At 44.1% G+C, this 17,944-nt stretch overlaps 1 protein-coding gene across 8 annotated transcripts; it reads right to left on the reverse strand.

The window, feature by feature from the left end:
* Positions 1 to 1,202: 1,202 nt before the first annotated feature.
* On the reverse strand, positions 1,203 to 17,878 carry LOC130206977 (cytosolic purine 5'-nucleotidase). Of its 8 annotated transcripts, none has more exons than XM_056435290.1 (18): positions 17,822 to 17,878; positions 16,843 to 16,964; positions 15,834 to 15,907; positions 15,201 to 15,318; positions 14,972 to 15,067; positions 9,308 to 9,396; positions 9,017 to 9,074; positions 8,333 to 8,426; positions 8,192 to 8,245; positions 7,252 to 7,335; positions 7,061 to 7,102; positions 6,830 to 6,937; positions 6,310 to 6,376; positions 5,705 to 5,875; positions 4,544 to 4,595; positions 3,979 to 4,039; positions 3,391 to 3,567; positions 1,203 to 3,293 (listed from the first exon to the last, which is right to left on the reverse strand). In XM_056435290.1, the coding sequence occupies exons 2-18, from the start codon at positions 16,941 to 16,943 to the stop codon at positions 3,036 to 3,038; spliced, it is 1,704 nt and encodes a 567-aa protein (XP_056291265.1). In that variant the 5' UTR covers positions 16,944 to 16,964; positions 17,822 to 17,878; the 3' UTR covers positions 1,203 to 3,035. The 8 variants fall into 8 exon arrangements, with proteins under 8 accessions (XP_056291265.1, XP_056291266.1, XP_056291267.1 ...); XM_056435291.1 differs by lacking the exon at positions 17,822 to 17,878 and adding an exon at positions 17,161 to 17,694; XM_056435292.1 differs by lacking the exons at positions 16,843 to 16,964; positions 17,822 to 17,878 and having other exon boundaries at positions 15,201 to 15,618; positions 15,834 to 15,894.
* Between the last annotated feature and the right edge of the window lie 66 nt (positions 17,879 to 17,944).

A 17,944-nucleotide genomic window follows, 5' to 3' on the forward strand; every position in this document is an offset into this window, starting at 1 on the left:
TTTTAAATGCCTATTTGAAAACAAATCAAACGGGGGGAAAATAAGTGAAATGTACACAAACTAGATATAAAACTGTGATAATAAAAACATTTGTATTATTTTTATTGATTACCTTTTTGACAGGAAAGTTCAATATTCCACATTAAAAATCAAACCTCGGGATGAAAATCAATGGGTGAAACAGTGATGTTATAGAACAGTGAAAACATGTAATCATATCTCAGACACAGCTCGTCCTCCAGCTCTACCCTCAGCAGGTGTGACCTTTGACCTCCACACCACGTGCCCCAGCTGTTACAGCCCCAATGCTCACATTAAAAGAACCATTTCAGACTCCACCTCCACTTTCTAACGGACTGAACGGCCTCGATGTGAAGGCTCAGAACACCCGATAACCCCGATGACATCACGGTGACACTTTGGAGGAATTTTTTTTACAAAATCTGAACTTTAAAAAAATAATTTAATAAAGGAAAATTGCAATCACTTTGTTAGAACAATGCAAATATAGTTATATATATATATATATGGGGGGGGGGGGGGGGTGGAGAGCACACTATGCAAATAAATAGATTATTTATTATTACATAGGGCCATGTTAACATATGTTCATCTAAAGAACCGAAATATTTAGTATGTTACTTAGTCATGTTTATATTTTTATTATTGATACTAAATTCTGGTGTTTCTTTCATTGTTTATACAATTGTCCGCAGTCATCACAGTAAACAGTATTAATATATTTAATCCTATTTCTAGGATGATTTATTGTTGTAGCCCACAGGAAGTGACGACGAATAACCCAAAGAGTCTCCGCCTCTCTTTTCCTTTCCGATGAGGACGTGTATTGATTAGCCGCTTTTCATTTGCTTGATCGTGTTGATGTAGAGATCTGGACCTTGTGGGGGGGGGGGGGGCACTTGGGGCTCCGGGTAACAATCATCACACAGTCGATTAAATTAGTGGAGAAAAGAATCTGCAGATTTATCCATAGTGAAAATAATCACTATATGTAAAAGATACAAGGAAATTTAAAAAAAGTTACTTCAGTTAAGGTTAAGATTTTTTACACGGTGTGATTTTAGTATTTTTACAGTGTAATTAATCCCCCACACACACACTCACCTACGCGCATGGAGGAGAAAACACCGGAATTCTGGATATATTTGACTTTAATAAAATGAAAACTCAATATCACAATATCCAGCCGTAACATTTATTACAAACATCGGTCGCAACTCAAAGCGTCTCGACTGCAGCGTTGCTGCTTTCAACCGTCTCCGAAACCGAGAAAAACATTCATTTGGTTCGCTTTCCACTCGAGGGCGTCGGTTTACAGCAGCGGTCTGCTGCAGCTCCCGACATCCCATAATGACCCGAGCAACCGACCCACGCTCGACCGATCAACCGTCGGCGGGATCAATAACATGATGGATCAATACTTTGATCACTCCAGCAGAGCAAGGCAGTAACAGCACGCATGATCACACTGCATTTGGATTACTAAACTAATTATTGCACCGTCGTCACGGAGACGGCCGCGATTCGTACGATTAAAGTCATTTTGACGCATTATTACAATTTATTGTGTCGTAATTTGAACCGTTCGCTTAAAGGAACAGTACGCGACATTCAGGCACGAAATCAAGATGAACACAAACAACCGTTTGATACCCGAGCGGAGAGCAAAGTCCCTCTCCACCTGTGCGTGTGTGTGTGTGTATGAGAGAGTGTGCGTGTATTTGGTGAGTGTGGGTGTGTAAGTGTGTGTTAGAGTGTTTGTGCCTATGAGTGTAAGAGAGTGAGTCTGTGTGTGAGTGTAGGAGAGTGAGTGTTTATGTGTTTGTTTTAGTGAGTGTGTGCTTGTGAGTTTGTGCACGTGAGTGTAGGTGTGTGTGTGTGACTGAGTATAAGAGTTTGTGTGAGTGTGTGTGAGTTTGTATATGCATGTGTATGTAAGTGTGTGTTTGTGCATGTGATTGTGAGTGATTGTATAAGTGTGTGTGAGTGTTTGTGTGCGTGTGTGAGTTTGTGTATGACTATGAGTGTAAGTTTGTGTGTGTGTGTATTTGTGTAAGAGTTTGTGTATGTATTTGTATGTATGCGTGTGTGTATGTTTGTATGTATGCATGTGTGTGTGTGGCTGTAATCAGGGGGAACTTCATCGTCTCTCGTTGAATCGCTCACCCTCGTGTTGCTCTCTCTCTCTCTCTTTCCGTCGTCCCTCAGATGAAAACAATCCACCACTCGATTCAAAATACACTAACAAAACCTCTCAGGCCCTCGTGGCGGCGTCCCCTCAGAGCGAGACGAAGACGGCGTCATATCAACATCAGTTTTTTCTAAAAACATGTAATGCAGACAAAACTTTATATGACAGTGAGCACTTCAGGACGAGAGGCCGCTCGTCTTCACCGATATGACGACACGGAGAGGGGGAGGCACTGGGTTAAGAGCTGCGAGTCGCTTCCCGGTCACTTCCTGTCGACTTCCCCTCAGCATTGCGAGCTACTCCTGAGGAGTCGAACCGTTTCAAAAGGTTCCTTCAAGTAAAGAGCCGCCCTCCAGCGTGCCGTTATTTAGTTCCTACGTTTCCCACAATTACATTTCAATAACCAGGGAGGAAGATGAAAGCTCGTCGGAGGATCCAGACATTTAAAAAAATGGACCACCAGAAATATGTCGTGAACGCCGAACTGTTCCGTCTCTACGTATTTGTTGTCGTTCCAAAAACAAAAAGACAAAAATGACACGACAGAATGAAAAAAAAAAGAATATGTTCCCAAAAAAATGGCAGATGGGGCCGTCTGAACGGGGGGGGGGGGGGGGGGGCAGAGTTTCAGGGCGACGCGTCCCTTTTAGACGGGCGAAGCTAAACGATTCTTCTAAATGAAAAAATAAAGAAAATAAATCAACCAATCAGCAGGCGGACGGGACGACCAGTCTGGATTTAAGAAACAAAAAGAAAGAAAAATAAACATCAGCGTAAAACATAAAAAGAAAAAAACAGGATGAACTGAACGTGACGGCAGGCCTCATCTACACCACCCCCCCGCCCCCTCCTCCTCCTCCTCCTCCTCCTCGTCGTCGTCCTCGTCGTGGCAGTGCGTGATCTCCTGCGGCGCCTGGGGGAAGAACTGGGCGGGCTGGATCTCGCTGACGGAGCGCGTCAGCTGGAGCCGCTTGCCCTCCGTCTCCTTGAGGTCCACGTCGTGGCGGTTGCGCGTGGCCAGCGGCGACTCGGTGTCGATGACGCGCACGTGGGCGTGCTCCACCGTCGACTCGTGGGGCATCTGCAGAAGGGAGAGGGTTTTTTTTTTTTTTTTATCGAATAAAGGCAAATGAAGAACAGAGATAAATAAATGTAAAAAATTAAAAAAGTGGGCTCACCAGCACGTGTGCGGCTCTGAACAGATAGCTGAAGGGGTAGTACAGCAGGTTGATGAAGGAGGCGGCGTACAGGTCGGCGTAGCGCATCACCTGGGAGGCGAACAGCGTCTGCCGGGAGCCGCTGCGGAACAGGCTTCCCATCATGCCGTAGCACATGTCCATGTCATGGGTCACTTTCTGGAGAACAAAAAGGGACAAGGAGACCGATATGTTCTCCTCAATGTCCAGGATGTTTCAATGCGAGGCAGGAAAAACATTATGGGAGTGGAACCTCTGAGTGATGTAGAAATATATATATATATAAGTCTGTGCTTCATGTGTTAAAGCTATATTCTCTCTGTTGACCACCAGGGGGCGACTCCTCTGGTTGTATAGAACTCTATGCGTCATGTGTTAAAGCTATATTCTCTATTGACCACCAGGGGGCGACTCCTCTGGTTGTATAGAAGTATATGCTTCATGTGTTAAAGCTATATTCTCTCTGTTGACCACCAGGGGGCGTTTGTATAAGTGACTACTTCTCCTTGTGGTCTACGGACTCTCGTGGACTCTCTGGTGGAGCTCTCCATTGTTCTGGAGGTCGTGTACCTTGATGCGTCTCTGCAGTGAGCTGATGTCGGGCCTCTCGTTGCTGCTGCTGTCCAGATTCCTGAGGATAAGAACACATGTGACTCATTGTTATCCTCCCAGTGCTCTGAAAACATGGAGAAAACTTTTCCAGGACTTTCAACTAAATTTCCATAACCACACTTTTTTTTTTATCTCGGTGCACACATGAAAAAGTGATAAAATGTTGTATTTAAACTAATAAAAACATTCCAAAGCATACAGTATATAACCTTAAATGACAACAATTAATGAGACAATAGTTTGATTAAAAGAATAAAACATGCACGTCTTTTCGTATACTTTTTGAGAGTATGAAAGAGCGTATGGCGGCTTATATTTAGAGCGTCTTTCTTTTAAAAAACATATTCATTGTTTAAAACTCAGCGGAAAATGCACATATGAATATAACACATTTCCAGGACTTTTCCAAAAACTTTGGGGATTTTTTTTGTCCATTGTGTCACCAGAAAGGAGCATCAAGAAACTTTGGAGAGAATAAATATTAGCGCGAACCGAGCAGCTGACCAAACCAAGAGGAACTCACTTGTAAAGCTCCGCCAGCAAGCATTCCAGAGACTGGAGCTCCTCAAATATAGCTGGAAAACATCCACATTAGTACATTTAGAACAAGGTCAGTCTTTAGTAAACAAGACCGTCCCAGAATCGCTTCCTTCCACTGGCCGCCACTCTGATGAACAATTAGTCAGACGCCCTCATCTGCACCGTCGTCCCCAATTCATTGTTTTATACTGTACGTACTCCGCTGTCTTTAATTTTATTACATATTCTATGACCTGCTTTTTATCTTTTTATTTTCTTGTTTATTTTCTTGTGTTTTTTACTGGACCATGTTTTACGGTGTATTGTACTTTTGCTCTTTTAACTGTTGACATGTTTTGGTCCCTGTTATTGACAAATAGTTTGAATTGACTACTGAACTGCACTTTGTGACACTGTCTGTTATAAGTGCAAAAATAAATAAACTTTAGTTATTTACTTACATATTTATTTACTTACTTATCTACTTATTTATTTACGTATCTACTTTCTGTTTTACTTGCATACTTATTTTCTTACTTATTGACTAACTAAATTAATTATTTATTGACTTAATTTATTATAAATTAATTAATTTACATACATATTTATTTACTAACTTATGTACATATTTATTAACATGTATTTACTTACTTCTTTACATATTTATTTACATATTTATTTACTAACGTTTTACTTACGAACTTATTTACTAACTTATTTACCTATTACATTTTTTTTATTTACTTATTTATTTATTTACAAACTTATTTATTTACTGACTTAATTATTAACTTATTTACTTACTTATAATTTAACTTATTTACTTACTTGCATATCTTTTTATATTAATCTTGCTATTTGTAAAATAATTGTATGTATGACGAGAGTATACGTGTAACCGGAGTCAGATTCCATGTACGTGCACAACATACATGTCCACAGCATACATGTCCAATAACACTTGTTATCATTGGGGTGCCGGGCAGTAAATTCTCATCATGATTGAAGCTCGTGAAATAAAGACCTCAGGACAGAACATCTTCGGTCGTGAGAGGTGATGTTTGTGTATTATTTACTCGTCTCCTAATAAAGCCCATGCTGTACATTGAAGATGAAGTAACGGTGAGCGCGCGCTGATGCCGATGCCGGATGTGTGCCGTCTCACAGCTCTTGTCGGTCCACACGTGCAGCTCCTGGGCGAGCTCGGGGATCACCAGGAACGTCCTCCAGCCCTGCCGCTTCTTGGATTTGAGGATGTCGCCGAAAATGTGGTCTCCGATGTAGATGATGTCCTTTCCTTTAGCGCCCAGCAGGTCGCACACGATGTCTGAGGAGCCTGGGCGCACAAACATAGATTTTTATGAAGCAATAATCAAATGACGGTTTTCTATCAAAGTTGCACAGGGGTGATTCTGATACGACTCAGAGCCACACTTCAGGTGACAGTAGGTCTTAATTCACATGTTGCGCAATGTACATATCATTATTTAGTTAAATTAAGTAATTATGTTTGGCTATATAAAGATATAGTGTTAGATAGACACTATATTTGCAATTTTCTATCTCATAAGAGGTGCAAACATTTTTTTTGCCCTGTGTAGTGTAATGCATCTGTGTGGATCAGAATACTGTGAGATTCATAAGCAATAAGATATCCCCTCCAGACACACTAATAATTTAAATATTCACACTTATTTGTAAAGTAAATGAATATATAAAAAGGTAAAGAAAGAAAAAAAAACAGCTGTGATAAGAAGGTTCTTTATTTACCTCCGGAGTAAACGATCCCGTGCTGGAGGGATCCCGTGTACGTGCCGATCTTCAGCCGACCCGTGACCTGAAACAAACCGTCGCCGCGGTTACGATTGTCTTTTCAGTGCGACCTCGGCCAATCGGATCGCGCCCGTACGCATTAAACCGTCCGTGAATCTCCGAGACCGGAGCAAATATTCGCTATTGGTGTGAACGCGGCTTAATACTGTAAAGAGGGGCGAGTCGGCAGCTAAAATAACGGCCTACTTTCATTGTCAAAACATTTATGGGAAATTAAATGCGTTTATCCCTCGATATATATCAGATTGTTTTATCAGGCAGGTTGCACTTAAGTGTCCATTTGGACACACGTATGCCGACACAGCTAATCGAGTTACTATCTGGCACCTGCGATCACGGAGGTCACGTCAAAAAGACAAACTTAGCTACGGCCCAAGACTCGAGACACACAATATGTATATAAAAAAATTGGTTTTCGTAATTTTTGTCCACGCAGGCTTCTGTAGTCCACACTCACCGTGTCGACCTGCCGCAGCACCGTTCCCTCGCCAAAGAACACGGGCTTGCGAGCGTCCACCAGGATCAGGTCGAAGTACGACTTCCACGGCCGGTGGGGTGTACCCGGCTGCAACACACACACACACACACACACACACACAGACACAGACACACAGACACACACAGACGGTTTGATTCAAATCTGTTGAGATTCCTGACAACACGGCTGTTATGAGGTCATTGGCGTTACCTTGGGGCCGTGAGGAAAGTCAAACAGGTAGGTCATTATTTTCTGGAAGAAGACGGGAGGTTTTCATTATTATTTTATTCGGACCGACGCATCGTTACCGTCACCGGCCGTCCTCACTTCACGAGCACGAGAGCAACGGTACGAAGGCGAATGAGAGCGTTGAGCCTTCATAGCTGAGGCCTTCCTCTCACCTCTGTGTATTTGAAGTCGCTGTTGGTGGCCAGGAACACTTTGGCTACTTCGTTCATGCGGCTGAGCAGAAGAGGAAGCTTTGGCTTGGTGGAGGAGAAACAGAACACACATCAAACAGCGCAAAAAGACAACGAGCTAAAAACACGTCGTTTCACCACGACAATAAAGACCAAGCCGGTTTATAGTCGGTGTGTATGTATGCTGGTGTCAGCGTCAGGAATACATGAGGGCAAAGGGCAAAACTGACCCCAAGAAATATAATTTTGCCCCCGAGTTCACGAGGAGAGGGGCAACAAACGCCCCATAATTCTGATAATTTAAGAGCGTTTTGTTTTTGTTCTTTGTTGTCTGTCCCATCTGTATTGCCTGTACTGGGTAGGTACACACACACAAAATTTGAATTATAAAAAAAGAAAGAAATAAGTTGATTGTTAAAAGTTTTATTAAAAAATTGAACAACAATAAATAACCACAAAGTAATAAGAATACAATTGAATACGATTGTCTGATTTATGTTTTCTGATTGTTTTTTATTCAAAAAATCTAAGAAAACACTTAGAATCTGTAGACTACTGCCTAATAGTCTTATTATTGACATTTTTATGACAATTGCTCATATACTGTAAGCCTAATATATACGTATATATATTTTTTTTTTATTCCTCGGTATATTTAATAGTTATTGTATTTTATATTTGTATCTTTAACTACTGCTCTAATGTCCACCCGCTGCTGTGATCCTGACATTTCCCCACTGTGAGAAAATAAAGGAATATCTAATCTAATACATAAGTATATTAATTATTTTTGAACAAAGTTTAAATGTTATTTCAAAAGGTTCAAAAAGTGCCACCAATTTCTTTCTTTTTTTAAATGCTCCTGGCAAAAAATGTCCCCCTACAATATATGTACATGCCCTCCCCTGGCTGGTGTACTTACATCCTTTACCACATACTTCTCCAGGTTTTCAACAGTCTTTTCTTTTAAGGACCCCTGTGAACAGAAAGAACGACAGCGTGTCTGCGACGGCCTCCGGCTGGAAGCTGCGACGTTGGCGTGTGTCAACGTAAACGATTCTACCTTGAAGTGAATCCAGTCCACGGCGTCTCGGACGTCCTGGAACATGCTCTTAAAGGACATGAAGAAGTCGCCGTCTTTGAAGCCGGCCTCACAGCTACGGAGACAAGTTAGAAATCGCGTTACCGTGTCGATGGAATTCTGCGGCGACGCCGAGATCTGTCGTTTTGATGTTTCAAAATAAAAGCTTTTCAGCAACACAACAGCACCAGGCGGGGATTCATAGGGAATACAATCTTTTCATGCACAATTTTTTAAGCCGCTTCTTATAACCCGATCGTCATTTGATTGGACGAGTCCCGTTGAAGTGTCAAGAGTGGACACGCTGGTTCTGATCCGGCACGTTCCCAATTACAAAAGTGTCATTGAAAAGTGTTTCCTCAGAGAGAGACAGACAGACAGACAGACGGGCAGGCAAGACAGAGAGTCAGAGAGAGAGACAGATAGACAGACAGACAGACAGACAGACAGACAGACAGACAGACAGGCAGAGAGAGAGACAGATAGACAGACAGAGGGACCGGCAGATAGAGAAACAGACAGACAGGCAGGCAAGACAGACAAACAGACAGAAACAGACAGACAGAAAAAGACAGACAGAGAAACAGACAGACAGACAGACAGAGAAACAGACAGACAGGCAGGCAGGCAGACAGCGTTCTGTACGTAGCCGTGAGCGTGCAGTACCTCGAGTATCTGGAGCAGTTACTGAAGAAATCCACCAGGCAAGCAAAGAGGTATGTCTCTGAGGAACAAATGAGAATCACTGACACCGACTGCGGGACTCAATATCATATATACGATAATACTATTATATTATAATTAGAGTATTTATCAAAGTTCATGTAATAAATGTTGCCTGAAGCCCTGATCATGCGCAGCCGATTCACGTCAGATACATCAAATACCTTTAAATTCTGCAAATTCTTAAGTTCTTGTACGTTCTACATTTGTAATTTCCTCGATGCGTTTCCTCACCCGGCAGGTTGAAGAGGGTGTTGAGGATGTAGAAGCGCTCCGTGTCTCCACGCTGAATGAACTTGTTGGGGTACATCTCTCGGTCCGGTCTACGCAGAGGGAGCACCGACAGACAGCAGGTTGGAGGGAAAGTAAATGGCAAAGGGTCAAAGGTCAAACCGGGAAAAGACGCGTTACGGCATCAGCAATCTATTCGTCTTCGCCCGCTGACTACGGCACGTATTCCGCTCCTCAATAAGGTCCCGTTGGGTGACACTAGGAGAGGGAAGGACCGTATTAATGCTCTGAACATCGACTGTTCCGCCATTAAAAACATATCCAGGAAGTTTAACTCGAGTACACTGTGTGTAACCGAGATGTTTCACACGTCGACACGATGGATTGCCATGAATACCCGTGGAGACATTCCCGAGGCCCGGAGGATGAATCCCATCGACTTGTCTCCTAACGCCATTAGTAGACGGAACACTTCCATTTACTTGGTGAAAGATCGGAGCATCTACTGGACTGATGGGAGACATTTTGGACTTTGGGGCTCCTCTGAATTCTTCATTTTAGGTTGACAATTTAGTTTTTCCTGGTGTAGACTTCTAGCTTTGTTTGCCATTGGAACGCATCATCTCACTCTTCCGGTAAGCTCTGGTTGCCAGCTCAACAGCGAGCATGACTTCTTCTTCTCTCCCTCCCGCTCCCTCTTGCTCAGTGTGTCTCATGTATAGTTATCCCCCTGCCTCCCTTAATGATAACGATACATGCAACAAGTGTAGTTTATTTGCTAGGTTGGAGGCAGGTCTAAGTGGGTTAGATGCACGGCTCCGCTATCGAAGCTCAGACAGCTATGCTAGTTAGCCCGCCCTCTCCCGTAGTCGGCGCGGAGCTACAGTCAGCTGTTAGCTGTGCCCCGGCGGTAACCGTGCAGCCGGATGGTTGGGTAACTGTTCGCAGGAGTAGTAAGTCTACACAGAAGCCCGCTGTGCACCAACCACTTCACGTTTCGAACCAGTTTTCCCTGCTCAGCGACACACTGAGGAACACACCCTGGTTATCGGGAGCTCTATAGTCAGGAACGTGAAAATAGCGAAGCCGCGGACCAGAGTCGTGTGCCTCCCGGGGGCCAGAGCGGGCGACGTGGAGTCTTGTTTGAAGCTGCTGGCTAAGGACAAGCGGAGATACAGTCAGATTGTAATACACGCGGTGGTAATGGCGCCGAGCCCGCCGCTCGGAACTCACTAAAAATAATGTGGAATCGGTGTGTGCTTATGCCAAGGCGTTGTCGGACACCGTAATTTTCTCTGGCCCTCTCCCAAATTTGCAGACAGACGAATTGTATAGCCGAATGTCGTCTTTCAACCGCTGGCTGTCGAGGTGGTGCCCAGCGAATAATGTGGGCTACGTAGACAACTGGAAGACTTTCTGGGAAAACCTGCTCTGGTGAGGAGAGCGGCATTCATCCCACGTTGGACGGAGCGCGTCTCATTTCTGCGAATATGACCAAGTTGATCACCGGACTTAATCTATGACAACCCAGGGTTCAGATCAGGAACTGGGAGCAGAGTTGTAGTTTAACACCCTTCTCTGCTCTTCCATTCGAGCAGTTACCCACCCATGACTTTAGAGTAGAGACTGTGTCTGTCCCACGGCCACTTCAATTAAATAAATTAAAAGTAAGCAGAAGAGGAGTCGTACACAATAACCATATACAAGTTAACACCATTATTTCAGCAGTGCAACAAAATAGGTCTATTAAATGTGGTCTCCTAAATATTCGATCTCTGTCATCTAAAGCTGTGTTACTAAATGATTTAATATCAGATAATCACATTGATTTATGTTGCCTAACTGAAACCTGGCTGAGCCATGAAGAATATGTCTGCCTGAATGAATCGACTCTTCCAAGTCATATTAATACTCACATTCCTCGAGGCACCGGTCGAGGAGGTGGAGTAGCAGCCATCTTTGAATCGAGCCTATTAATTAATCCTCAACCAAAATTACACTACACCTCATTTGAAAGCCTTGTTCTTAGTCTTTCACATCCAACCTGGAAAACACTACAGCCAATTCGATTTGTGATTCTGTACCGGCCACCAGGTCCATATTCAGAGTTTATATCTGAATTCTCAGAATTTATATCAAGTTTGGTTCTTAAAACCGATAAAGTTATTATTGTTGGAGATTTTAATATCCATGTGGATGTTGATAATGATTGCCTTAGTGCTGCATTCATCTCCTTGTTGGACTCGATTGGCTTCTGTCAGAGTACAGAAACCCACTCACAGCTTTGGCCACACGCTTGATCTTGTTCTTACTTATGGCGTTGACATTGAGCATTTGAACGTCTTCCCACAGAATCCTCTTCTGTCAGACCACAACCTCATAACTTTTGAATTTATACTCACGGAGTGTAGTCCGTAAGTCAGAAGTCTCTACACCAGATGAGTAGCTGACAGTGCTGTAGCTAAATTTAAAGCGATTCCTTCTGTATTTGATTCGATACCACGTCTCAATATAACAGAGGACTCCTGGTCTAACTTTAGTCCGTCCCAGATTGATCATCTTGTTGACAGTGCCACAGGCTCCTTGAGAATGACACTGGACTCGATAGCCCTCTGAAGAAGAAGACAGTGAGGAAGAGGAGGTTTGCTCCTGGTATAACCCTCAGACCCGCAAACTAAAGCAAGCGTCACGAAGCTTGAACGCATATGGCGTTCAACTAATCTCGAAGAATCCCGCTTAGTTTGGCGAGATAGTCTTAAAACATATAAGAAGGCCCTCCGTAATGCCAGAGCAGCCTATTACTCATCAGTAATAGAAAAATAAAAACAACCCCAGGTTTCTCTTCAGCACTGTAGCCAGGCTGACAGAGAGTCACAGCTCTGTGGAGCCGAGCATTCCTATAAACCTTAGTGGTAATGACTTTATGAACTTCTTTAATGAAAAGATTTTAACTATTAGGGACAAGATTAATATTCTCTTGCCCATAACCAGTGCCAATCTGTCCTCAAGTGGAATGGCCTTGGAAACCGCTGTATGCCCTGGTGTATATTTGGAGGGCTTTTCTCCCATCAACCGTGACCAATTATCTTCAACGGTTTCTACTTCTAACCCGTCTACCTGTCTCTTGGACCCCATCCCGACGAGGCTGCTTAAAGACGTTTTGCCTTTAATTGGCGGCTCTCTATTAGATATTATCAATGTGTCTCTGCTAACAGGCCACGTACCACACTCCTTCAAGGTGGCTGTTATTAAACCTCTCCTGAAGAAGCCCACTCTGGATCCAGAGGTGTTGGCTAACTACAGACCGATCTCTAACCTCCCCTTCCTCTCCAAGATCCTTGAGAAAGTGGTCGCAAATCAGTTGTGCGACTTTCTACATCATAATAGTTTATTTGAGAAATTTCAATCAGGATTTAGAAAACACCACAGCACCGAGACGGCACTGGTGAAAATTACAAATGACCTCTTAATGGCAGCAGATAAAGGACTCCTCTCTGTCCTGGTCTTGTTAGACCTTAGTGCTGCATTCGACACCATTGACCATGACATCCTGTTACAGAGACTGGAGCAGTCGATTGGCATTTCAGGCACGGCACTAATTTGGTTTAAATCCTATTTATCAGATCGATCTCAGTTTGTATTTGTAAACGATGACGCCTCAATAACCACCAACGTTAATCACGGAGTTCCACAAGGTTCTGTGCTTGGACCAATTTTATTTACCTTATACATGCTTCCTTTGGGCAATATTATCAGGAAACACTCCATAAACTTTCATTGTTATGCAGATGATACTCAACTATATCTATCGATAAAACCAGAGGAGAGCAACCAACTCTGTAAAATTCAAGCATGTCTTAAAGACATAAAAACATGGATGACCTGCAACTTCTTGATGTTAAACTCAGACAAAACCGAAGTAATTTTAATCGGCCCTGAGCACCTCAGAGATCAATTATCTGGTGATGTGGATTCTGTAGACGGCATTGCCCTGGCATCCAACACCACTGTAAAGAATCTTGGCGTTATCTTTGATCGGGACTTGTCCTTTAACTCCCACGTAAAGCAAATCTCAAGGACTGCATTCTTTCATCTACGTAATATTTCAAAATCAGGCACATCTTGTCTCAAAAGATGCAGAAAAATTGGTTCACGCGTTCGTTACTTGAGACTGGATTACTGCAACTCCTTATTATCAGGCTGCTCTAATAAATCTCTTAGGAGTTGATCCAGAATGCTGCAGCTCGTGTTCTCACTAAAACTAAGAAAAGAGATCACATCACTCCTGCACTAGCTGCTCTGCACTGGCTCCCAGTAAAATCAAGAATCACTTTTAAAATTCTTCTCTTAACCTACAAAGCCTTGATTGGTGATGCTCCATCATATCTTAAGGAGCTTGTAGTACCATATTGCCCCACTAGAGAGCTACGCTCACTAAATGCGGGACTACTTGTAGTTCCTAGAGTCTTAAAAAGTAGAATGGGAGCCAGAGCCTTTAGCTCCTCTTTTATGGAACCAGCTTCCAATTTCAGTCCGGGAGGCAGACACAGTCACCTCGCTTTAGAGTAGACTTAAGACCTTCCTCTTTGACAGAGCTTATAGTTAGGGCTGAATCAGGTTTGCCCTGGTCCAGCCCCTTGATATGCTGCTATAGGCTTATAGCTGCCGGGGGACGTTTTAGGATGCACTGAGTACCTATCTCCTCTTTTTCCTCTCCTTAAGGATGAATTTACATCTCTCAACCCCACGTTACTAACTCTGCTTTCTCCCGGAGTCCTTTTGACTTCACGTCTCATGGGGTCATCGGACCCTATGAGACGGCATAAATCTATCTGCCTGATGGATCATCGAGGTCTGGGTCGTGGAGTTCCTGCTCCTGACTACGCCACTGTCCTGTTGAGACTCCGCCCACTGTTGAGACTCCGCCCTCCTCCTCCCACCGCCATCTGCCTGATGGATCGTGGAGGTCTCCATCGTGGAATATGCCTACTATGAACTATTCATACACTCTGTCATATTCATTGAATGTATTTTAACTCTAAATCTGTCCTTCTGTACACATTACATCTATTGCATCTGTCCATCCTGGAGAGGGATCCTCCTCTGTTGCTCTCCTCCAGGTTTCTTCCCTTTTTTTCCCCCTGAAGGGTTATTTGGGAGTTTTTCCTGGTCCGATGTGAGGTTTTGGGGCAGGGATGTCTATGTGTACAGATTGTAAAGCACTCCGAGACAAATTTGTAATTTGTGAAATTGGGCTATACAAATAAACTGAATTGAATTGAATTGAATTACCTTTGCATTGAAAATGCGGAAGGTTATGTTTTGATCGCCGTGTATGTGTATGCGTGCGTGCGTGTTATTCACATAAGTCGAAAAGTATTAAACCGAATCGCATGAAATTTGGTGGGATGATTGGTTATTATCCGGGGACCATTTGATTAGATTTTGGGATCGATCGGGTCAAAGGTCAAGGTCAAAGTCGTGAAAAAGTCAAAATCTTATTTTTACCATAGGCAACTAATGCCAAAATGTTCATAATTCAATGCCCAATCTTGTGATATGCGAAGGTATGCGCTCTACCGAGTGCCCATTCTAGTTTTTTTATAAAATACCGGCATGCGTCGGCAATCGTCCCGTCGAGAAATGAGCGAGAGCGGTGGACCTCACCCCCTCACAAAGTTGAATCCGTGCACACACACCAGGATGTTCCCGTAGGCATCCACTTTGAGCAGGTTGCCGTACATCGTGTCGAACACCAGACCTCTGGGAAGAAGGGAAGACAGGCGGGAGTCAGAGAGACAGAGAAGCGCAAAGAGGGAGGAATGCGTGGCGCCGTTATACAAACGGATTTAAAAAAGAAAAGAAAGAAAGGAAAAGCAGGGCTCCGTGAACCGGCCTGGTGGGGAAGGAGGGGTCGTAGACAAAGTTGAGCAGCTCTTGCGGATAACCGATGGACACCAGGCGCTCCACCGTCAAGCCGAAGCCCATGGACTCGTACTCGGGAGATTTATACACTGGACAGGCAGAGAGGGAAACAGGCTTCTGATGGGGGGGGGCGGTGCATCACAGAAACACAAGGATCAAACAATAACGACACACATGCACATGTTTGGCTCGATGCGTTTGGCTCGATGCGTTTGGCTCGAAGCCTCGCTCCAACCGCAGCCCCCGTCCTCCTGCTGTGGTGGGGGGGAAGGACACGTCTTGAAGGCCTCCAGGCCCAGAAATACATCCCTTCACCCAGGTGGACGGCAGCATCTTGGGGGTTACAGAGGGTGCTGCAGCGAGACCGACTGAGAGGACCCTCCTGGAGACTTGCAGCGAAAGTATGTTTTTTTTAAGGCGCATCAAGGATGGAGAGTTCAAATAACTCACTGTCGCAACGAACGAGAAGGGCCGATCCGAGGAGGCCAGCGCACGCAGCGGTACCGACACCAGCCACCAACGGCGCTGTTTGATGCGATGCGTGTCCGTCTGACATGAACGGTGCAATATTAAAGCAATAGCCATAAACCCAGAGTGCACTTACCTGCCAGGGTGTAATCCATATCGAATCCAAAACACTTGATCTTCTCCATGGCCAAGCTTCGGTTGACAAACACTCTGGAAGGGGAGGACAAGGGGAGGTCAGTCGAGGCTCGGCAGCCGGCAGTTCAAACTAAATGAAATCTCTTCGAATTCATCGTTTAGAGTAGACGAAGCAAATCGGGTGGAGCAGTTTAGAGTTACTAAAAAACTAAAGGGGCAGCAATGATTGCGCAACAGATTGAGGTCAGGTTTTGATGCATGGTGGACATAGTGAACTACAAATGAGTCCACTTAAAAAGCAACGACGACAACAACCACAACCCCAACAGACATGTGACCAGTGCATCTGAAAAACATTTTTTTTTGTAACTCTCAAACTTCCGCTTCCCCTTCAAAATTGGACTTCTGGTGACAGGAAACGCCCTGGAGACGTCTCGCTTCTCTCACACCTCTGACTTCTTCATCTGTAAATGAATGTCTCCCCCCGTAGACTCTACCCTGTAGACTGAATGTCTCCCCCCGTAGGATGAATGTCTCCCCCTGTAGACTGAATGTCTCCCCCCCCCAGAGGCTGAATGTCTCCCACCATAGGCTGAATGTCTTCCTCTGTAGGCTCTTCCCCGTAGACTGTATTTAAAAAAACGTAGTAGTCGTGGCGACACGGTCGCTTTGAAGCTTCGATTTTGGCATTTTTGTTGTCGCAAACTAATGAGGCTCCGCCATAAAGCCTGCTCTCTTTTTGAAACAAAGCAAATTTACTAATTTCTCCATGAACAGAGCCTGATCCTCGTTTCTACTGAGCAGAGGAACATGTCGAAGATAAGCGTGTTCCCTTCTGCTTCAAGGTTTCTGAATGGGGTTTTATCATTAATATGAGGCATTTGTAATACTGTGCATACTAAATACGTACACACGCCAAAGCCAGGAGCCATAACCCATTTGTCCAGTGCCTGGTCCTGGTCTAAGACTTTAGCAGGAGCCTTTTCACCGTGTTCTAAACTAACACGCACCTGTGGTGAGCCTCACGTCGATACTTCTTCATGGCCACGCCGTCCATGTTGGCTGGTATGTCGGCATACTTCTGCAGACGGTCACTCCATGAAGTCGTCATCTTGGACCGTGAGAAGTGTTTCTGTTAAACCCAAAACCACACACACACACATACAGTTATTCAGCTGACACACTATAGATTCATTCTACCCAGTATTATTGTCATTATCTATTATGACATTACATGATGATCAATGTCAGTATTATAAGTGGATTTGTATTGTAATTTTAACAAAAAAATGTCCAGAACATGAAATAATTAATAATAAATCTGTAACCTTTTGTAGTATACTGATCAAAGCCGACGCTGTAGGACTCTACCGGTGTTCTGGTACCGTGACATCATCAGCTGAAGGGCCAGAACAACCAACCAACGGCAGATTTATAGACCAAGTTTGTCATAACGTTGTGAACAAGAGCCGAGACATCGAAGCTCAGTGTATAAACTGGGCTCGGCTCAGGACATGAAACTCAGTTTGGCTCGGTAAATAATCCTAGATTGGCTCAGTATATAAACTCAGCTTGCCTCAGGAGTTAAACTCTACTCAGTATATGAACTCAAGATTGTCTCAGTGTATAAACTCAGCTTGGCTCAGGAGTTCAGCTCAGCTCAGTGTATAAACTCAGTTTACAGTACATAAACTCAGCTCAGTACATAAACTCAGTATATAACGGTCCGCCCTTCTCGGCTCAGAGGTTAAACTTAGCCCCTCGTCCCGTAAAGGAAGTGTAACGTGAGCCTCGCGAGCCTCTCACTCTGTTGTGTTCTCCATCTTCTCGCCCAGACAGCTGGGACCGTTAGCTCGGGGTTAGCTTCGCCAACTAACCTCTTTACTTCTTGATTAACGCGTTCAACACGCGGCTGTAGCGAGCCCTCCATTTGGATAGAGACACTTGGTACCTGTCGACAAAAGCACGACGACACCAAACGCTACTCACGTTATCGTTTACTGCTCCTTCTTCTTATTATTGTCATCATCTTCTTCTTCGTCGTCTTCTTCTTCTTCTTCTTCGTCTTCCTCTTTTCTTCTTCTTCGGGGGCTGAATTGGCGGCAGAACGGA

The sequence above is a fragment of the Pseudoliparis swirei genome, chromosome 17 (genome assembly GCF_029220125.1).
Source record: "Pseudoliparis swirei isolate HS2019 ecotype Mariana Trench chromosome 17, NWPU_hadal_v1, whole genome shotgun sequence".
Classification (NCBI taxonomy): Eukaryota; Metazoa; Chordata; class Actinopteri; order Perciformes; family Liparidae; genus Pseudoliparis; species Pseudoliparis swirei.